Consider the following 22,605-nt stretch of genomic DNA (forward strand, 5'->3'; position numbering starts at 1 on the left):
GCACTCCAGACTGACTTGTGCCTTCCTCCGCGCGGTGCGCCCTGCCTGCTGGGGCGTGCCGCGCTCTCAGATCTGCCAGCCGGCCCACCCCGCTTGTACCTGAACCGGAGCAAAAAGCCAAGGGTAAAGCAGACACAAATATCTCCCATCGCACTTGGAGACATCATTGCTTGTAGCACCCTCTTCAAGTGGAGGCCTGTTGAGTTCTCAGAGGACTGGGCAGTTGAGAGTGGGGGCCCAGACTTCTGCCTGCTTCTGGGGCCTTTGAGTATAGAGCTTCCTGCCTCCTCCTTGAAATGGATTTCAGGGGTCAGGCAGTGAGAAGACAGTCCTTACACCAATCAAATAAGAGGACCAGACCATATGTAATGTGTAATTAGGCAGAGTGCTTTTGGGAGAACACAGGCTGGTCTGTGGAAGTCAGGAAGCGACACGGGTGAGAAATTAGGAAGGGCTTGCTGAAGGTGCTATCCTAGTAGACAGGGTGGATTAGGAGAGGCTAGAGGAAGGTTAGTGTTGGAGTAGGTGGATGAGCATAAGCAGAGAAATAAGCCTGTTGTCTGTGGAATATTGGAGAGCCTCAGATCTGCTGGATGTTGGGTGGAACCTGTGAAACCAAGTAATTAAGCCTCTCTACACAGAAGAGGAGACAGGCTTGGCAGCTAGGTGATTTTTTTTTTCTGACTGGACAACACTCAGCTTTGGTTATTGGTGGTGCCAGGAATAGAACCTGGAACCTCTCACATGCAAGTACTGTGTTACTATTGAACTATCTCCCCAGCCCTATACCTTGTTCTAGAGATGTCCTCCTGTTCATCATCCTAAAACCATGTGGTGAGACTTACTTTCTTCTTCTCTGACTTTGGTCACATTCTTTCAGTCTTTACCTTTGCAACAGGAAGACACACGTTCCTTCTCTTGGTCTCCAGCCTTCTCTCAGTAGCCATATGGCTAAAGGCTTTCCATATACTCCTGTCCACAGCCTAGTCTGCAGGCTATGTGAAGAACACTTTCATTGAGCAGAGGACCTGGAGGCAGTTTACCCCATTTTGGGCTTCAGATGCCTCCAGACTGAGCACTTTCTTCTCTGAAGTTCTTTACAAAGAATACATGAGCAGTGATTGGTTATCCAATAGTATGTTGCTTCTGTTTCTCTACAAATTTTTCTGAGTTTCTTTGAGGGCACAGTCTAGATATGGTTCAGCTGAGCTGCCGGAGTCAGACAGGCCATCAGTAAATATGTGAATCTTTCAAGAATAAGCTCAGCTGCTTGGGTGGTGTCTTTATCTCCTTAAAATAGATAGAAAATGGTCTTAGTTATTTCTAGTTTTTCCCAGGGCTGGCTACCCTTAAGACCAGGAAAGGGGTTAGTATACAAAGGAACTAACATTTGACATAGGAAGAGCACTATAAATCACAGAGCATAACAGCAATAGACCCTTGGGTTACTTCACATTGCCTGAAGAAGTAGTGTGGAACCCTTACTGTAGCTTTCAAGGCCCTGCATGTCCTGGCATCTGCATTAGCCACACCACATGCTTGTTTTTGGTGTTTTAAGGACACTGTCCTTGATATGAGACTATCTAGATGCTGGGTTAAGTTTATAGCGTGTTGCACCCTCTTACCTACTACCAACAGTTTCCCCCTTCAGCTAGTCTCTGCTTTTACCTGTTCTGATGGAAACAGTTCCCAGCCAGGTCAGGTTCCTCTCTTCCACCCTATCATAGCAGCTGCATTTCTTCTTTGAAGCCTTTTTTTTTTAAAATTTCTTTAATCTTTTTATTTATTGGATAGAGACAGCTGGAATTTGAGAGGGAAGGGGGAAGGTAGAGAGGGAGACAGATAGAGACATCTGCAGCCCTGCTTCACCACTTGCAAAGCTTTCCTCTTGCAGGTGGGAACTGGGGGCTCAAACCTGGGTCCTTGAACGTTGTAACACATGCACTCAACCAGGTGCACCACCACCTGGTCCCTCTTTGAATCCTTACTATAGCTATAACTTCGTGATTGTGTTGCTGTTTAACATTTGCTTTCTCCAGTAGACTATAAGCTCTCTAAGCACAGTACTGTGCCTTTATACTACATGCTATCATCTAGACTGTCACATTATAGGCTCTCTATAAATGTTTGCTATGAATGGGCCTTTACTTTCCTATCATAATCACACCTGGGTGCATTGAAAGTGGAAGTGACATCACAGGTGGTGAAGCAGGTCTGCAGGTGTCTTTCTCTCCCCCTCTCTGCCTTCTCCTCCTCTCTCCATTTCTCTCTGTCCTATCTAACAACGACTACATCAATAACTACAAAGAAATCAAGAACAACAAAAGGGAACATAAATAAATAAACATTAAAAAAATTTTAAAAGTGGAGGTGGCAAGGGCAGGTGCAGAGGCTAGGGTGGTAGGTACACTCTGAGAGGAGTGTGCCTTATCTCTGAGTGGGTCTTATCTCTGGAAGTTCTAGCCTTCCCATCTCTCAGCCTTTCACCACCACCACAACCCCCCCCCCCAGCATCAAAGAGGAGAAGGCCCTTCTCTGATGCTAAAGGCTTTTATTCTCTTCCTAGGTGGTCTTAGCCACTCTGAGTTTCATGTACCACCCACATGCTTCCTCATCTCAGCTCAGACCACTGAACTAATCCCTGTACCTATAAGCCCACCTTGGATGTCCCACTGAAGACCATCTTGATGCTTCTCAGTGATTTTCCTCCAGGTCTGATATGGGCTACATCTTCAGGGCTCTTATAGCATCTCAGCCCTTCACCACATGTGAATTTACATGTCTCTCCTAGCTTGGAAGCTCCTTGAAGTTAGTAATCTAGTCTGCTTGATCTGTCTCCAGCACTTTGTGCAGAACTTGGCATATAGTAGTTGCTTGATTAGTTATATGGTACATGAATAAGCTAGTGAAGAGTCAGGGAGGTCTGGTCTGATGGTTTTGAAGATGCTTTTCATTCTTCTCAGAAAGAAAGTAAAGGTGCATGTGCTGTGTGCAAGTGTACACATACCATCTTGTGTGAGGGCTGGGTGGTGGTGGTATTGCAAGCTTGGTAAAGGATTATATTTTAATTTGGAAAGCACTTTAGAAACTTAAAGTGCTTTGCCTGAGTTCTGACTGCTATTAGTGTCTCCTTTTTATTAGGAAAAAGGACATGATTTTTCTCTTTTATCTTCAGGCTTGTCCAACTTCTGAGAGTCAAACTTAGCAAAATGCCTACCCCTCACCGAGGACTAGTTACATGCCAACTTCAAAGCTTTGGACTTGAAACGCAGAATTCTGGTTTGCAGACCAGTTCTGACACCCCTGAGGTGATTAGCCCTAACAGCTCAGTATTGGGAAGGGGATGGGAGAGACAGGGTCACTTGACATAGTTCTAACTGTAGTCCTGGGGCCTTCCTCTCTCCAGGTAGACCTGGGTGATGGAGAACACAAGAACTTGGATTTTTTTTTCCTGGAGGGGGTAAAGGGCCTACGATAACAACCATACTGGTTATCCAAAAACTATTTGTCATATAATAAGAAGGACCATATTTCAGAGAGGACTGAGGATGAATAACTGAGAAGAATTGGGTTTGTTCAGCTGAGGGATGATAGGACCAAAAACAGTGGCATCACAACTGCTGGACCTGCTTGTTAAGAGGTGCCTCCAAAGGGACTATGTCTGAGGAAGAGAGTCTGTATCAGTAGCAGGAGGAATCTGTCCTGTAGACAGGGAGACAGGAACTTGCTATATCCCTTATGAACACCCCTGGGTTCATGCTGGTTTGAAAGAAAGGTAACGCCCCTCACCATGAAGATACTTCCTTGCTTCAGTGGCAGAAGGTGTGGAAGGCCCAGCTGAGCCGTATCTCTGTGCAGTCTCTGTTCCAGGCTCTTCCTGAGAGTTCACAAGCCCAGCAGCATCCTGCTCTCAATCATGCCTCCCTCTGCCAGCCCTGGATGCTGAAGGCTGGGCCTAACAAAGGCTGATGCACTGGGAGGTGGAGGCATTGGTCCAACTTGCTAGTGTCCTTCAGTCTCCATCTCCTAGTAGGGTTCTCATTTGGGGGAGCTAGGGTAGTGGTGGGGGGGAGTACATTGAGCCTTCTGCCTTAACTGAATTTCCATACCTCCCGTTGTTAATTATAGAGATGTAATAATGCGATTAGTGCACGATTAAAAAAAATCCCTGATATGATTACCATGGATTTAATATCACATGATATATCATTATATCGTTATGCAGTGACAGATGTAATTGAAATACACTTATTGGAGCCGGGGGTGGTATTTCATTCAATCCCTAGCACCCCAGGGAGAAAAAGGCTGACTAAAAAGAAGCAATGGGAGAGGAAATTGTAATGAAAACAAAGAAAACTCACAATGTAGCTCTCACCGTGGGCAGCTGCCTTAGATCGACCTGCTGCCTTCAACTTTGTGACCTCAAGTGTGGCACCCCAGACAGACCACCCTCATTTGTCAGTGAGGCAGCATGGCTCTGGGGCTCTTTATCTGGCTCTTGCCCCAGAAATCTCATTGTCCCCAAGTCCACCTCTGACTCAGCAATGAAGCAAGATTCTAGGAACATGAGAGCAACTGCACCACCTAGAATTAATTGTCCTCTATATGTTTTGACCCTCGACTTGTGGTGCTGCTGCCATGCCTTTGCTGAGGTGGTGGTCTAGTGCACAAGAGTCAACTGTTTGTGGTAGGCAGTGAGCAGGAAGGTTAAGCATACAGGGATGTGTTCTGTTGATGTATAGAATGAAGCACCTCTGAACCCCTGCAGTATGCTGATAACTAAGGTGTACTTTAACATAAATCTACCAACTAGTGATAGAGAAGATGTGTTTGTGTCTATTCTTCCGTTGCTAAAGTCTCTAGCCTCTGTTGGACCCCAGCAGTCGAGTGGGGCTACCCATAAAACCAAAGAGTTCAGAAAAAAAGAAAGGGGACAAGATTAGTCTCTCCTCCTTTCTTAATACAGTGGATGGACTTTCCTTTCTAAGTGTGAATATTGGGGGCTTGCTGTTCTGCTGGACAAAACAGCTATAGTTCCTGAAGGACACAGATAAGATTGGAAGAAGTGGTAGTTCTCAACCAGGCTTTGCTTCTCATCAGAATTAGACACAGAGATATCTATTTTTCCCTTCCTTCAATGAAGCCCATCTGAAAGACAACAGATAGAACCCCTACCCTTAAAAATCACTCAACATAGGGCTGGCGAAAGAGCTGCTTTGCCATATGTGCAGCCCTGGATTGAGCCTGGCCTCTACCATACTGAATGAAGCTTAGGTTCTGTGGTGTGTCTATCTCTCTTTCTCTGTTTCTAAAAATATCTCTCAGCATCACACAGCTGTAAAAAATGGTGAAATAAGCAGGAGGAGGGGGGCTGGGTGGTAGTGCGTCGCTTAAGCGTACATGGCACGATGTGTAGGGACTGGCATAAGGATCCCGGTTCCAGCTCTTCACCTGCAGGGGGGTCACTCACAGGTGGTGAAGCAGGTCTACAGGTGTCTATCTTTCTCTCCCCCTCTCTGTCTTCCCCTTCTCTCTTGATTTCTCTGTCCTATCCAACAACGACAACAATAAAAACAATAAAAACAATGATAAACAGCAAAGGCAACAAAAGAGAAAAAAATAGCTTCCAGGAGCAGTGGATTCATAGTGGAGGCACCGAATCCCAGCGATAACCCTAGAGGCAAAGAAAAAAAAAAAAGAGCAAGAGAATAATTATCACGTGATTTCATTCATATTGAGACCTAAGAAACAAAGCAAGCAAGGGACAATACAGGGTGAATCCTCAAAGAAGTGTGGTATGTTGTAGCAGATCCAGAGACTTCAAAGGGGTCAGGGATGAATGTTAGGGGATGCTGGTGACCTAAAGCCCTCTGGTGGAATAGGGTATTGGTTTTGGTGAAGGGTGAGATGTACTGACACCTATCTTGGGGAAATATGGGAATGTATCCATATGACAATAATCCTATAAGTCAACATCCCCTCAATAAAATGATGCCAAAGTTGAGGAAGAAACGACTCTCTCACCATCATGGGATAACATATTTGTAAGTAAATCTAAAGTTTCAGCAGTTGTTCCACATATGGATGGATTTAAAGAAAGCATGAATCAGGCAAGATTTTAAAAGGCACTTTTGAACTGTATGCCTATTGAATTTTATTGTTCAATAGGACAGAGAGTGGAAGAAGTTGGAGAGTATTTTAGTAGACTGAAGGAATTACTTGAAAAAAGTCTTCAGATACGTAACACAGCAATTTCAAGACGTGGTGGACAGTAAGACAGAAGAAGGAAGCAAGGTTAACACATTTTCCCATCCCATCCCACTCTCCCCCCCATTTCTGGTAGACCAAGTTTTCTCTGGACCTTGGAACCCAAGAGAAGGACCACTTCAGAGGAAGTGAGTTTAGCATATTGAGAATGAAGAGCCCAAGTGAAATTCAGGTGGAAGTTTCAGGTACACAGTATAGTATATATGTTTGACAGTCCAGTCATAACAAAAAATATTGATCTGGAAGTTGGAGAGTGTTGGGAAATTGTGAGGAGTCTCACAAAGCACCCTGCATTGGCCTATCTACATAATCATTGTTTTGCCTGAAAGATCCCCATCCATTCCATTCCTTTGATCTATCTTCTTTCTACCCTGAAGACCCTCCTGCCTCCAGGGTAGTATTAATTCCACCAGTTAAAACCCTCGCAACGGTTGCTAAGGGAGTTCCTGCCTTTCTCTGCCCCCTTCCTAGCCATTTCCATTTCCAACTCCCCACTTCCAGGTCTGTCTTTTAAAAGCCGTGGCTCTCTGATCAGTAAAGACATTGCATTGTCTCGCCACGTGTTTGGTTCCTGAGTCATCTCCCTTGCGTTGCTGAGTGAATAGCAGCCTAGGCTGGCTCCGGTCGAGTTCTCTCCAACCCAGAGAGTACAAGTACGTGCCCGGGGAAGAGGCACGCCCACGCTAGCCTGGCAGGAGAGGTCAAAGACAAGGGAGGTGAAGAAATATACTCAAGAATCATGGCAGAGGGTAGACAAAATCAGGAAGAGTGTGTGTGAGCACATATAGAGGATGATCAAATGTGGAAGAGAGTATGCAGGAGGTAGTGAGGAAAACATCAGAGAGAGAGAAAAACTCAAAAAGTACAATGTTGAGAAAACCAAAGGAGAAGAGTTTCAAAGATGAAGCAGATAGCAGAGTGGTGAAAACAGCAAGAAGCTGAAATTATCCATAGATGTGGGCAGTGTGGTGAGAATTGTTGGTTTCAGCAGGAACCTACAGGAATGCAGTTGAAAGAATTCTATTCAGCAGCTTTTACTGTCTTTGCAAAAGTAGGGGAGTGAAATTGTTATATACTATTAAAAATTGCTAAGATCTTGAATCTGTAGTGGCCACTTCAATACATGAGTGAATTTTTTCCTGCATCACTTAGCTCAATGTATAGAGAAGGAGAGTGGGAGTTGTAGGAATTTTTCAGGGAAAATCCTAGATAAGTGGGCAGAGGTATTGAAGATTGAAGAATGGGTGGTTGAAGTGATAACATCTGAAGGATCCAGGTTCCGTAGAAAAGGAATTAAGGTCAGAATACGATGGGCATACCGGGGAAAGGGAGAAACAGTAGAAGGAGAGAAGGTACAAAATCTAGAAGGATATAGAATCTGAAGTCAGAGTGGATGCTGTCATTTTTAATATTTCAAGGGGAAAGCAATTCCAATTGATCACCTGTTCCGGGGTGTTGCTGGCCAAGCTAGGTAGACAAAATGATCGTTAAGAGCACAGTAAGTGGAGAAATTGAAAGGCAAAGGTGTGGGTAGGCTATCCCATAGATGCCAGAGTTGTGATGGTTAGGAATGAAGTCTTAGAGGGAGACTTCCAGAATAGTCTGGAAGCATCAAGAAAGAAGTTAAAGGTATTGGCATTAATATATCCAGAAGTTAGTAGGTATTAGCTTTCCAAGTTACTGTTGCTGCGTAACCAGTCATCACATAATGAAGTGACTTAAGACAATAACTTTTTATTATTTCTCATGCTTTTGTTCTAATCAATAATTGAAGGACTAAATTCTGCCTCAGGCTCTCCCATGCATTTATGGTTGGTGACTGGAGCTGGCATAGAACATGATTAGAGAAACCAGAGAGTGGCTAGGCTGCTTGTTTTCCTCACCTAGTCATATGGCTTCTCTGGGTGGTCTCTGCATGAGCTAGCTTGGGCTTTCTTACCAGACCAGCCTGACAGGCCAGCTTAGAGCTCCAAGACAGCTATTCTAATGAATGAGAACACACACCAGCATTACTGTGTTGGCTGAAGTAGTTACTCAGATCTACTGTTTCAAAGAGAGAGGACACAGACTCTTCCTCTTGATTATTATAGGTATATCAAAGTCACACTGTAAGAAGAGAATGCTCGATGGGAGATAGTGTTTCAGCTGTCACTGGAAAATACATTCTGCCACAAGTGGTATTAGATTGAACCCAGAAGAAGGGGAGAGAGCTGTATTCTTTGCCCCCTCCCCTTTTTCCAGAGCACTGCTCAGCTTTGGTTTATGGTGGTACGGGGGGTTGAACCTGGGACTTTGGAGCCTCAGGAACGAGAGTCTCTCTGCATAGCCATTATGCTGTCTACCCCCTGCCCAAGAGCAGCATTCTCAAAGACTGTATTGTTTGATCATGAAGAACTTCTGGAGGTGGCAGTAGGAATGAGTATTCCTGAGTGGCTTCAGATGTACATGGGGAAAAGAACTGTCATCCTATTTTGGAGTACAGGAGACCAAAGCTCAAAGAAATTTGACAGTTGATCCAGAGTTAAAGTGCGAATAACTTCGAAACTGGGAACAACCCCAGGTTTGTCTGATTCTCGGTCTTGGACACACTACCTTTATATGAGGCATAGGCTATAGGTTATGCCATCTTCTGGCTTATCTGTGACCCAGTACTTCAGGTTTACCTGTTGGCCAGTAGAAAAAAGGTGAGGTAGTATTAACAGTTATGTCTGTCAGACTTATCTTTTATTAGAGTGCCATTTTTCCAGCTTTGTCAGTTGGGTATTTGTGAGAATGGCAGGTGATTTGATTTGATTTCTCATCTTGGGAAGTGGTTCACCAACCTTAGACCTGCAAAGTCACAAGTTACCTGAAGACTTGCCCTTCTTCCACCTCATGGAGAGGCTGGAAGAATGCCAGCCTGTTCAGTAGCTCTGATTTTCCTGGGAGTTTGCAAAGCAGTCTATGCTTCTGTCTACAATCTGAGTTGGGTTCTAGCTGCAACCACAACACTGCAATCCCGCTCTTGGGACCCTGGTAGGTAGTGAATGGGTGGGCACAGACACCCTTGCAGCTGTCGATGCCTCTTCTTTCCTCTTTGAAAGATCTGATGCTGCTGCCGATGAGGGCTACTTCATCTATTAAACCCAATACACTTGTCGCAGCTGCTAAGCCCCCGTAAGCCGCCGGGTGCCGTGTTTGTGATGGGACTGACAGTGCATGGAGGAGGCTGATTATACACGATTCCATTTCTCGGGCCCAGCAATGTAATTTCACAGGGCGATCAGCGTTTGCATGTAATAGCAGGCTATGCTGAGGTGTCAGAATATTAAAGGCGCTAATGGCAAAGCTCCCTGTTACACAGGGGGCCACCCGCCGCGCCTACAGCAGGGCTGCACGGCAGGCCCGTCGCAGATGGCTGGCCACTAAGCTAATGGGGCAGCAGCCAAGGCGGGCAGAGCCGAGAGAGGGGAGAGCCAGCCGGGAGCAGCTCGGCACCTGCTTCCCTGTGCATGGAAATTACAGCCGCCCAGGGGAAGGGAAGTGTGTGTGCATGCCTGCCTGGCCCGGGGCTGGGGCCAGGCTAGTTTGGTAGGGCCCGCTTTGCTCATGCCAACTCCACCTGCCCCGGATAGACACAGGAGCTCCCCAGTCTTCTGTGCTCTATACCCCATCCGGAACCATGGTGGTTAGGAGAGATGAAGTGGGAGAAGTAGCACCCAGAGCATTTGGAACCAGCATGGCAAGGGGGCTCAAACACAGCCTTGGCAATAGCTCTTACAGCAAATCCCTGCCTGACTGTGAGCAAGGTCAGAGAGCTTCTGGATCCCTTGCCCTTGCATCTCACAGACTGGCAGGAGGGAGAGGGGGCAGACATAGAAGCAGGTGGGAGGAAAGGGGTGAATGATAGTGGACCCCTTGTCTGACACCCTTGTTGCTGTTAGGGAGGCAGCACCTCAACATATGGCTCCTTTCATTCTTGTTGGCTGCCCCAGCCACACCCAAGCCCTTGCCTATAATCTAAATCAGCTCCTGCCATTGTCCTTTGTCCTTGCTGTGTCTCCACCCTGGATTGTCTTCAAGCCCTCCAGTACCACATTCTCTAGGAAGCTTATCCAGCTGCCTCCAACCCTGCAGGGCTTGTTTGTCTCTATTGTCCCTGTGGGCAACCCAAGGTCTCTCCCTCTCTCTCTCTCTCTCTCTCTCTCTCTCTCTCATGCATGCACACGCACATGCACACACAAACACAAACACACCCACCTCTGATCTTCCTGCTATGGTGACTCCCTGGGTGTTCCCAACCTGGAATCCTCAAATTTCCTGTCAGAATATCTGATCCATAACCCATGTCACCTTGCCCTGAACTGAGCTTCTGGGAAGTCTCTACCAAGATTCAAAGATGGATTCAGCTTCTCAAGTGAGTGGAGAATGGGCCAGGCAATCTGAGAGAAAGCTTCATGCCCTATGTGGGTTTGCTCCTCAATGGTGTGTACATCTAGGAAGGAGGGGAGGATCATCAGACTTGAATTTTGGATCAGGGCCTGGTGGTAATGCACCTGGTTGGACACACACATTACCATCTACAAGCCTTTACTCCCTACCTGTCAGGGGAAAGCTTTACAAGTGGTGAAGCAGTGCTTCAAGTGTCTTTCATTTCCTCACCTCTATCTTTCTTCCTCCTCTTAATTTCTCTCTGTTCTATCAAATATGACTATTTCTTTAAACACAAATGACTTTTGGGGGGGTGGTCATGTGGGTACAGGTGCAGAGGGGCAGCACGTGTGAGGATCCAGACCCCACATGGATAGGAGCACAGCTGCTAGAGGACCTTGTGTTCTCTGGGTACTACCCCTCTGGCTACTGGCTATGCCTCAGGGATAGCTGAGATGGCAGGAATTGTGGGGAGCTTGCAGAGCTGCGCCTGGAGGAGGAGGGCACTCACCAAGTTGGCGGCTTCATCTGAAGGGTCAGCCCTGTAGGGAAAGTGGCAGGACCTAGGGGAGACATGCCAGGGCTCTTAGCAGGGGGAGAGCCCAGGCTGAAGGAGAGCAGTTTTAATTAACCGTTTTTAATATCATTTTGGACTTTGGCTGGTATGTGAAGGCCCCGCTGGAAGCAGCATTTGTAAAAATTAAATCCCTCTTATTAGGAGCTTGGCAGACCCATGTACATGCACAACCCCCCTGCCCCCACCCTTGCGCCCCTCAGGACGTACTGGATGAGTCCATGTCACAGCAGCAATTGGTTATCATGCCTTATCTGGGAATATGAAACTGTGGCATGACACCCACGGCTGGTGGAGACGCCAATTCATCTCGCCTTCACTCTGACAGGCTAGACTGCCCTTCCTGAAAGGCATCCGTCAGGTGGGACCTCCATGTTCCTGCCATGGGTTCTGGCTTGCCTGGGTCCAACCAGGCCCAGCCTGGCCCTCCTGGACTCTGTTGTCCTCCACTCCCCCCTTCCACATGTCCCAGACTGGGGGAGATCTTGGGGAGTCATAATTACAATAATAATCTAATCATGGCGACACGTCGGGGCAGGTGTCTAATGTTATCTGAAGTGGTCTTCCCGCTTAGCTGTGATAAGACTCAGGATGACGTGCAGATAACGTTGAGCTGCCCTGTCCCCAACTCAAGCAGAGCAGAGGGGCCTCCACAGCCCTGTCGCCCGCCCGCCACTTTAAGCCGGGAAGCGGCAGCACCTGCTAATGCAAGTGTTTAATATTTGATGGGCTGGGATAAAGCAGGATCACCTTCGAATTGAATTGAGTGTCAGCCGAGAATCTATTACTGAAATTCGGGTGTGATTTGACAGCAAAGTAGACGATGTTATTCTTCACTAGTTACTGCAATCTTCTCCCCGACATCACTTAAATATTTTTTTCTTTGCTTGAGTAAACACACATTATCCTTCTTTTCCCCCCCTTCCTTCCCTTTTTCCTTTTTAGAGGAGGGGAAAAAACATCAAGCTTGCCTTCTCCAGGCTGATAGAGTAGATTGTTATTTCTTTATTTGTCCTATTAAATGGAATTTCTGATCGTTTAATCCGGCCTTTGTAAGTGATTTTAAAGTACTTGAAAGCCGGCCTGCCACTGCTCTCTGGCCCACTGCGCTCCAGCCGTGGCCCTGACCACGCTCAGCAGCTCTTCCAGCTGTGCACCGCCCACTGGCTGCTTTCTCCCTGCCCGAGAGTCTGGCTCAGCCCTGGCTCACAGCCAGTGTCGTTTCCCTTGTCCTTGAGGCTTACACACAGCCTCTAGTTTGTGGGTATACTTGTGGCCTGGGAAAGATGGGTGAGTGGGTGGATGGCAGAGAAGATAGGTTGTGGCTAATACCTCTGTGGTCAAGGCAGATGTCTTTGGCATGTGCAAAGGTTCAAGTACACTGGCTCCTAAGCCTCTCCGTACCTGTAAGGCTGGAGGCTTGGTTTCTGCAATTGGGAAGGAAAGGTCCTCGTTTAGTCAGTGTTCAGCTTCCTGTTCTTCTTACCCTCCTTTCTTTTTCCCCCGCTCTCTCTCCTCCTTCTTGTCTCCTTTCCACCCCCCCTTTCCTTCCTTCCTTTTTAATTTTAGATCTATTTCTTTTAGTGTGTGTGTATATGTGTGTGTGTGTGTGAGAGAGAGAGAGAGAAGGAGAGACAGAGACAGAGACACAGAAAAAGTACTGAGAGGTCAACTGTCTGACCCAAGCACAGCTCAGTTCCGGCTTATGGTTGTACCAAGGATTGATCCTGGGGTCTCAGAGCCTCAGATATAAAAGTCTGATGCACTATTTCACTGACCTCTGTTATTTGTTTCATATCCCACTGTGGACCCTGATTTAAAAAATTTTTTATTTCTTTATCGGGAGATTAATGGTTTACAGTCAACAGTAAAATATAATAGTTTGTACATGTGAGAAAAATAGTTTGGACATGTCTAACATTTCTCAGTTTTCCACATAACAGTTCAACCCCCGCTAGGTCCTCCTCTGCCATCATGTTCCAGGGCCTGAACCCTTCCCCCCACCCCAGAGTCTTTTACTTTGGTGCAATATACCAAGGCCCTGTATTTTGTAGTGGGATGGGGATCTCCTAGATCCAGTGCTGGCCAAGGGCACAACAGTGTCTGGCTCACCTTGGTTGGCAGTCACTTTGGTTCTTTCAACGGACACACTGTACAACTTCTCGGTACTGACCCCAAGCTTCATATCCACTAACCACAGTCCCTCATTGATGTTATCTTCTTGCCACCTACTGGAAGAAGTTCAGGGACATCTAAAGTGAGGGAGTGGGCAATGGTCATTGGCCATACCGTCCTATCCTGGACATTGTGAGCAGGCTAAGCAGGAATTAAATTCCTGTTGGGCTACTTTGCAGCAGACCTTTACAAGTCTCTCCTTGCTAGACCCCAGCTTCTTGTTTGTGAAACATAAGCTCAGTCATGCCTGTAAGGGAAGGTGCCGTCTCTGGCCCCCTCCTGCCCCATGGAGGCTGGTGGCGGCCAGGTGGCAGCAGTGATGCAGGTTGGAGGTGAGGAAATGGAGAGCTGGGGGCCAGAGCGGATCGATGCCCCCAGCACTTCCTTCCCCAGCCCCAGGAAAACAATTAAGTACAGATCGATGGGTGGTCGCTTTGAATATGCATAAGTGAGCACTTGACCTTCAGAGGAGATTGGCTCCCCACACCACAGTATATGCACGGGAGCACGTGCGCATGCACACGCACGCGTGTGTGCGCGCGCTCTCTCTCTCTCTCTCTGTGCATGCCACGTGCTTCCCTCACAGCTGCTTGAGTCAGCCAGGTGACCTGACCTCATGATACTCAGCTGCCTTCTGTGGAATGAAGTTTGGGTACCCTGGTCTTATGGGTTCTTTCCAAATAGCAGTTTTTGTCACCAGTGATACTGTAATACTGGGGAAGGAGCCCAACAGAGTTCTGGGGGCTGGGGTGGGGCTGGGGTGGTGCATAGTGAAGGAGAGGAGAGGAGGGGTTCTGATAAGGAGAGTCTTTAGTAAATGGGAGCTCTATGGTGAGGGAGTGCCCAGTGAGGATTGGGGGTCTGTGGTCAGGAAATCCTCAGGACAAAGGTGCTCTCAGTGGGGTGGGGCTGTTATAAAGTGGCTTGCAGAGAATAAGCCCTCTGGTGGGAAGACTCAAGGGGAGGGCAGGGTTGGTGAACGAGTGGGGTTGGCTCAGGGCCTCTGTTAACCACTCTTGCCTCCTGTCTTCCAGGCTTACAGCTTCGCCATGGGCTGCTGGCCCAAGAATGGACTTCTAGACATGAACAAGGGTCTCAGCCTGCAGCACATAGGCCGGCCCCACAGCGGCATTGGTCAGTCCCTCCACATATCCCCCTGGCAGCTCGGTCAGTCTCTTGCCTGCATGTCCCAGGCCCTTGAAATCTAGAGGAGTTTTATGGCTCATTCAGTGCTCTTAATAGTGCAGCCCATAGTTGGAGGGCGGTGGTCGGGGGGAGGGGAGTGAGGAGAGACTGGAACCAGGCCATTGATGATCTCTCAGAATGATATTTAGGAAGAAGCTTGACTCTGAGCTTCTGGTAGGTCACTGGTGGCCTTGGATTCAGGTTCAGGTGCTCCCTCCATTCCAGCTGCATCCTCAGTGGGTGATGTCCTCAAAGGGGGTGGGCATGTCAGCTTACCCATCCCCATGGAACTGGAGGAGGCTATTTAATATTGTTTCAAGTCTGTGGCCACTAAACTGGGCGATCAATGGGAGTTAAGGAGATGAATTATTTAAACTTCACCAGCTTTTAATTAGTTGGGGTCCTTCTGACCGATGGCTCCGTCCACAGGGTATTGACTCCCCCGAAGGAGCAGCAGCCTCCATTGAGCGATGCCTGGGTTGGGAGGGACCACTTGGGGTACTGGGAGGGGGTGCACCCTTAGGAAGATTCCTATTTGGGAGGGGCCTGGATGGTTGTGGTTCCAGACATGGGAGGCTCTGATGTATCATTGTGGATGTGTCTCTTTGGGCATCTGACAGCTCCAGCTGACTGTCTCTGTGTGTCTATCTCAAAGAAGCATTAGTGCCCCCATGTCTGTGTATGTCTGTGTGAGGAATGTGAGTGTAATAGTATATCAGTGTATGTTTTCCTAAGGGCATGTGTCTGTATATGGAAGTAACCACCAGCCTGTGTGTGTATCCATTCTGATGCCTGTTCCTGTCTGTGTATCTTATTTTGTTTGGTGTGCACACACAGGCATGCACATACTTTGAAACAGAGTACTTGACAGGCATTGGCTTTGTTCCAGGTGGGGAGGAACGGGACTATTCCTGGATGACACTGTGGGGAAGGGGCCTGGAAAGATAACACCCAAAAGACCCAGTCACCAGCAACAGATTAGCCCCTCAAGTTTTCTTAGACACTGTTGCCTGGTGGTGGCTAGACATGCTGAAAGAAGGTTCCTATCCTCCAGGAGCTCACACCTGGTGGGAGATGGAGACAGAACTGGCTGGTTGCCATCCACGATGCTAAGGGCTGTGATAAAAACACCTGATGTCCCCTGTCCTCAGTTGCCAAGGTGGCATCCACATCTTCATTTATATTTCACTGACACCCCCAAGACTTCTGAGGTGCACTTCTGAGAGGAAGTGGTCAGTTGACCTAGGGGAGTTAGGGTTCCCCACAGCAACTGCTGCTCCCTCCCATTGGAATTTTTTCATACAACCTAGAGGAGGCCCCCAGATCCAGTAAGTTGATTTGCTTGAGAGGTCTGCAGGAAGTTTCCTAGAAAAAAGTGCACTTAGGTCATCCTTGACATGATCTCCTTGAAGGATGAATAGGAGTTCAGTAGGCAGAAAAAATTGAGGGAGGGTTTTAATCCTAGCGAGGACGGTGCATGGCAAGAGCCAGAGGCCATGAGAAAGGCCAGCATGTCTGGAGGCATGTCTGAACATCTACAAATAGCTTCCTGTGACTGGAGTGGGACACTGGACTGGGGAATGACTAAAAGAGGAATTGTTCTGAATGCCATGTTAAAAGGCGTGGCTTTTGTGTGAGATTCTGAGGACACAAGAGGAGGCTTATGAATGAGAAAGTAACTTGATCAGAGCTTCAGTTCAGAGTCATGAATGCTGTATAAACCATTTCTTAGCAGGGCCCCACAAGTGCTGTGGAAGGATGGATGAGTGTGTGAGTGTGTGGCTGAAACAATCGAGGACTGATGGAAAGGAAGGAGTAGAGAAGAAAGACCATGAGAGGGGGAGAAGACTTGCTTTAGCCAGGGAAGGGGGAACTGCTGCTGTGTATCCATGCCAGAGTATGTTAGAGAGAAAAAGGGATTCCTTGTTCCCACTCTTTGCTGCCTCTTGGGATGCAGGATGCTCCTCCCCACCCTTCTCTTCCCCCATGCTGACTCTTGAATGAGAACCTCCTTCAGAGAAGGTTTCCTACCTGGACAGTCCCAGGCTATGAGAGTGAAGTAAGAAAGTCAAGCTACCCAGCCTGAGACAGGAACAGTGGTTCTTCTGTCTCTATCTTCTGGGTGTGAGTTCCTGCAGGTCAGAGACCTTCATTCAGCATGCCTTGCCACCACTAGGCACCCCCATGGCACCCAGGGAATCTGAATTAACTATTACCTACTTTTTTATGTATAGAAAGCATATGGGGTTATTCTGTGACCTTTTGGTGTGTCTTTCCAAACCATAGCTGCTGGGAAGGCCCAGAGGTCACCTCTGTAAAGGGCTTGCACAGTGGGTGCTCGTGGAAACCTCCCCTTGCCAGCACCACAGGCTTCCTAGAGCACAGGGGTTCCTGGCACTTGATCTTTGTATGTTTGAATGAAAAGGGCTGCCCTGCTGGCTCCTGGCTGGTGTTGAGGTGTGGGTGAGGGTGCTTGGAAGGGAGGGAGGATGCTGGGCATTAATTGGGCTGAGAGAGGCAGGGAGGAGAGGCGTGGGTTTTGAGCAGTGAGGTTAATGGCCCTCGCGCCAAAGAGACAGCTTTAATGAGCTTCAGCTGGCGGTGCCCCGAGTTACTATGCGTGCTAAAAGGGTCGCACTGTAAGAGTTTGATGTGGACTGTTTCCCAGCCCTGGGGTCAGGGGTCAGCTCCTGTCACTGGCCACTCAGGCTGGTCCTCAGTGACATGGTGCTAATTAACTGTGTGAGGAGCTGCCAGCCTGGAGTGGGGAGTATATGTATCTCAGTGGGGGGTGAGGCGGTATGGGTGATGTTGGACAAGGACTCTGGAGATCCCACAGCTTTGCCATCGACGACATCCATTTGGCTATTCCACAATGCCACGGGCACCAGTGGCTGTGTCTAAAACAATGGTAACCCTAAGCCCAAGAGGCATCTCCTGAACTCACTTTCTGAAAGGTACATCTGGAAGAGTTAGGCACATAGGGGTAGGACAGAGAGAGATAGCTGGAGAGAGGGTAAGGGCCCGTTGGGGCGGTGAATGGAGCTGTTTGAGGGGCAGCCATAGAAATGCTCAGGCAAAGGAGTGGCCTGGCCAGCTGGATGTCAGAGCTCATGCAGGGAGGACTAGTGAGAACTTGACAGTGAGGTCACGGGGGAGGCCCAGTAAGGCATGTGGTAGGTAATAGTTAATTCAGATTCCCTGGGTGCCATGGGAATGGAGGTGGGGGTCCATTCAGTAAAGATTTACCTGTATCTACATATGTTAGGAGCTGTGTTAGTTAAGTGCCCTGCCTACACAGAGCTCACAGGCACATGTGGGTATGGAGATGGCTTGGCCCTGGGGACTAACAGGGAGAGGTGGAGTACGGGGATGGAGGCTGTGGGGCTCCCAGCAGAAAAGGAGTGCTGGGACTCTCAGCATGGCCTCTTAGTTCCTCCTGGGAGAGTGGGGTTGGCCTGAGGAACCTGGTGGACAGGGTATTGTGGAACAGGTTGTGGTGTGGTGGATACTTATGTGTAGACCTGCTGATGTCCAGGGCAGTCAGTGGCTCTATCAGCATCCTAGACATGGGACAAAGGCTCTGAGGCAGGATAGCTCCACAAGGGATTCCTGAGTGCTCTCTGTTCCTTCTCTTATTTCAACAAACTATCAGAGGGGTGCTCTCATGATGGGAAGGGGGGGCTCTTTTTATTAACTGATCTAATTTTTTATACCAGTCTGATGGAGACAGCAACACTATTCCCATCTTAGAGCCTAGGAAACTGAGACTCAGTTAAGTGATTTCTGTGAGGTCATACAGTCAGTTGAATTCAAGGGATTCAAACCCAGATCCAGTTAAGTACAAAGCCTATGTTCTCACCACTGAGCTGAACTAGAAAGCTTTTTTGGTATTGGTCTTTGTACAACCAGTAGATGAAGTGGAAGCAAACAAGTTGACTCTCTTCATTTTCCTCAGGGTCGCTTGAAGCACACAAAGCTCCAGTAGCCGCAACTTGAGGAGCAAAGACAAGGTGGTATTGTCACCTCTTCACCCCTACTAGTTGTCCTCAGAGCCTGAACCCAGCAACGATTTGCTTCTCACCTTCTCTGATCCCAGCAGTTCTTGCTCAGTATTTCAGTTTCTCCACTACTTAAGTCAGGAAATCCTGTCCATCTTCCAGGGACCACCTCCTCTGGGAATATTGCCCAGCCTTTCTTGTGCGACTGTATAGAACCCTTGAGCCCTGACTATAATTTGTTGGGGGTAATGATCAGACCCTGCACACTTGACATCTTCTAAGGGCAGGACCCAGACCCTCTTCCTTCTCTTTTGAAAATCCGTAGGAAATGTTAGTAAAATCTCACCTGATGTTGGGACATGCAAGCCACGTAGACTGCTGGTTTCAGCTGGCAGGGAGAGTAACTGTAAGCCTCCCCGGTGCCTGGCTGGGTGGTCCTGCCCTCTGTTCAGTGGCTGAGGAGGAAGAGGGACCCATCGGAGGCTCATGATAATGTGGGGTGGTCAGTTACCTTTGGACTCTCTCAGGATCCATGGCTCTGCATGATTTGGGGAGAGAGCTTGGGTGGTAGGTGGCAGGGTGAGGATCTGACCCTGGGAGACAGTACTGGCCCGTGGTCTCCCTGAAGGAGTGGGGTGTTTATCAGGAGTCCAGTCAGAGCACATTAGCTCAGTGACACGGATCTCATTAGTGCCTGTGAGAGGTGTCACTGCAGGAGAATCGTCGGCTCAGGGAGACGCTTGTACCAAAAGGAAGAAAGGACAGTGACAGGCTTTTCTCTGCCGCCACACTCCCTGGGCTGCTAGCCCTCCTCCTCATGGGAGGGGGATCTGGGGTGCTGGCTAATGAGCTCATCTACAGTACAGCTTTGCCTTCCCCTCCTTGAAGTTCCCTAGGTCCCTCTGAAGACCTCAGGCCCAGGATTAGCACACACCAAACGCCAGCCCCCCTCTTGCCCAGCAGGGAGTTCCTTCTGATCACCCTCCTCCTGCTACCATCAGCAAGGGGAAGGAGGTGTGCCAAGTCAGGGTCTCTGTGGCCAGGGGAGGGGGCTCCAGCCCCTTGGCCTCCCTCCCCTGACAGAGTGACCATGTTTACTGCTCTGTGCTGGGCTTCATCCTAGAGTTGTGATCTTCTCCATGCCTCTCCTTCCCCCATCATATCTTCTGTCCCGCCAATGTCACCCATTCCTAAGGCCAGTCCTCTGGCCAAGGTTCAGTATCATTTAGATCTCATCTGATGCAGGACTTTCTGGCTCAGCCAGAGCACTTCTGAATCAGCAAAACTCCAGGACCTGGGCTATAGCTAGTCTTAGGAAGTGAAGTATTGATCTGAAGCCCCACAGACCCAACACCCCCTTCCCATTTGACCACCTTCAAATAGCACCAGTACTAGCTACCTACCCTCTGGGGGAGGGAACAGAGACAGCTGGAATTTGCCTGATGCTCTTCCTTCTCCTGGTTCTTGTGTGGTTCTTTTGGATGTGGCCCAGAGAAAGTAGGGGAGATAGATGGACATGAGGTATCAACAGGGTTGGTCCTCTGAGCTGCCCTGATAGTGCCAAGGGAGAGGGGCACTTGCTCCTTCCTCCCTGAGCTGGCTTCCTTGGGGCTAAGGGACATCTGAGGATGTCCTTACCATACACCAGATTCTAATCATGGATAGACAGATGGCTGAGTAGACTGATAGATGGGTGGAGGAAGCTTCTGTTGCATGTATGTATATATGCATGTATATATGTATGTATGTGTTCTTTGTGTGTGATACACTGGCAAGCACAATCTTTGTTTCCCTACCTTCCTAGCCTGAGGCCTGGCCTCCTCTTGTCTCTCTCTGTATCTCCTGTCAAACCATCACAGACATAAATGACAAAGAAATCAGAAAGACAGATCAATGCTGGCCAAATTAGCACTTGCAGATAGACTGTGTGGGGATGTCAGCGCCCTGACCCCTGGTGATCTTGCAGTCTCCGCTGCTGATATTATGCAAATTGCATCCATCTGGCAGGACCTGCGTGCTGGCTGCTCCTACTGTGGAGTAATGGGCTGGGGGGTGGGCTGGAGTGTTGGAGCAAGAGTCTGGTGTGTGTGTGTGTGTGTGTGTGTGTGTGTGTGTGCGCGCGCGCATGTGCATGGGTGAGAGTGTGCATGAGTGTGTATGAGGGCGCAAGGTGCCCACCAAGTACTGGGCGGTGATGGAATGATTGACAGGGCAGATAAGGGGCTGCATTGGATTCCTTTGGGCTGGGGGATTAGGAGCAGTCACAGATGGGAGATAACTGGACTTCATTTCAGTTTATTTCCCTCCTTATCCCCTCTCCCCACCTTCACCCTCCGAAAAACACAATCTCTGTAGTTTGCGTTTTTCATCAATATTTGCAAGTCATTACCACTGGTTTAAGGTGAGAGACAATGTCAGGGCCAGAGCAGACAGGCCACCCCCTCCCCCATCCTGTCCATTCTTGGTATCCTGAGAATGAATGCTGTTGCAGCCTGACAGCCTACACTCCAGGGATGGCCACAGTTTCTGCTCCTGTCAGGCCCACAGTCCTCATTGGATGCTCCGAACCTCATCACTCAACCCACCTTGTCTGATCTGACACCAGTCCTGAAGCTGGGCCCCTGCCACTCCCACCTTATGCTGCTAGATGACACTCTTGCCCCCCAAGCTTAGGCTCCTCCATAGGTGTGGATATCTGCTCTGCCCTCTAGGAGCTGCTCTTTCTCTTCTGAGTCTCCAATCCCTTCCTTAGAGCTCTTCCCATCCTGACACTACTGACCAGGGTCCAGTCCTAGACTGTACAGAGCACGGCCTACAGCCTATGGAAAAGGGAACTTGCTTGGTCTGGCCCAAATCTTCCACTGAAACTGGCATCCTTCCACATTTGCTGAGTGCCAGAAGTGATACACAGCATAGAAAACATTATCCCTGTTCTCTTGTTGCATTTTCAACCCCTGTGAGAAAGGGGATGTCTGTCACCTCCATTGTACCTGTCACCTCCATGAGGAATCCATGATGTCGGTCACCTCCATGAGGAATCTCAGGCTCAAGAAGGTTGTCATTTATCCAAGACTGCATTGCAAGGATGTGGGAGAACTGGAATTTAAACACATATCTCTCTAGGGTCAGAGCTCTTCATCAGCACTCTCCTGCTTTTCACTACCATTCTCCACAATGGATCCATTTAAGGGAACCATCCTGTAGCAGGCAGGAGAATGTCTGAACACAGACTTTGACCCAGACTCAGCAGGCTGAACCAGACCCAGGGGGACAGGATCCAAATACATCCTGCCCTCAAGAGCCCTGTGTGTGAGACAGTTGGACTGTATGTAGCAAAAAGGACACACAGAGGACAGACCACACCCAGTGGCTGAGCCCACCCAGGGATTTGTCGTAGCACTTGGTGTCCAGGACCCCTCGGCTCAAGAATAGAGGCTAGTGCAGACTCACCCAGCCAGCTGTGGTATCTGAGGGTAGAGCTGCCCCAGGGGCTGCTCCAAAACTGGGTCCCTGCATTACTCCCACCAGGCAGGATTGGGAGCTGGGAGTGCTGGGGACATGTCCGGGGACACATGTGCAAGGGGAGCTTGTCCTAATGAGGAGAACATGGCTGCTAGTTAGGCGAGGGGCGGGCGGGGAGCCACAGAGCTGATTGAAGGCAGGGGCAAGGGTCAGACAATTAGGCCCAGATCCGGCCGTTTGATGTGAGTTCTGAGACCTCAAAGCCTCCCTTCAGCCCGCTCCCTCTACTCCCTCCTCTCCCTCCTCTTTCCTTTCTTCTTCTGCCCAAAGGCAGGAAGGATGGAAACGCTTACACTCAGTTACTATTATTAAACTCTGTGGAAGGCCAGCCAGACCCCAGGACTCCTGCCCACAGGGGGCACCCTAGGCCCCAGGAGGCTCCTTGGGCCCCAGGGGGGCATCTGGCCAGTGGCCAAGACCAGGCAGAGGGCAAGGTCACCCTGCTACTCTCTTGCTTCTGAGGCCCATGTG

The 22,605-nt window shown here is 48.8% G+C and overlaps 1 protein-coding gene across 8 annotated transcripts in view; it reads left to right on the plus strand.

Moving 5' to 3' along the window:
- The window catches only part of ERI3 (ERI1 exoribonuclease family member 3), a 138,633-nt gene that overhangs the window by 95,039 nt on the left and 20,989 nt on the right, over positions 1 to 22,605 (plus strand). For 4 of the 8 annotated variants that reach the window (XM_060206029.1, XM_060206027.1, XM_060206028.1 and 1 more), the window contains one exon: positions 14,461 to 14,593. The exons of 2 other annotated variants lie outside the window; for them this stretch is intronic. In XM_060206029.1, coding sequence (XP_060062012.1) covers positions 14,461 to 14,593 — 133 coding nt within the window. The remainder of the gene's footprint in view (positions 1 to 14,460; positions 14,594 to 22,605) is intronic. 2 more of the 8 variants (XM_007530969.3, XM_016191646.2) reach the window with 1 other exon arrangement.

The sequence above is a fragment of the Erinaceus europaeus genome, chromosome 13 (assembly GCF_950295315.1).
Source record: "Erinaceus europaeus chromosome 13, mEriEur2.1, whole genome shotgun sequence".
Lineage (NCBI taxonomy): Eukaryota > Metazoa > Chordata > Mammalia > Eulipotyphla > Erinaceidae > Erinaceus > Erinaceus europaeus.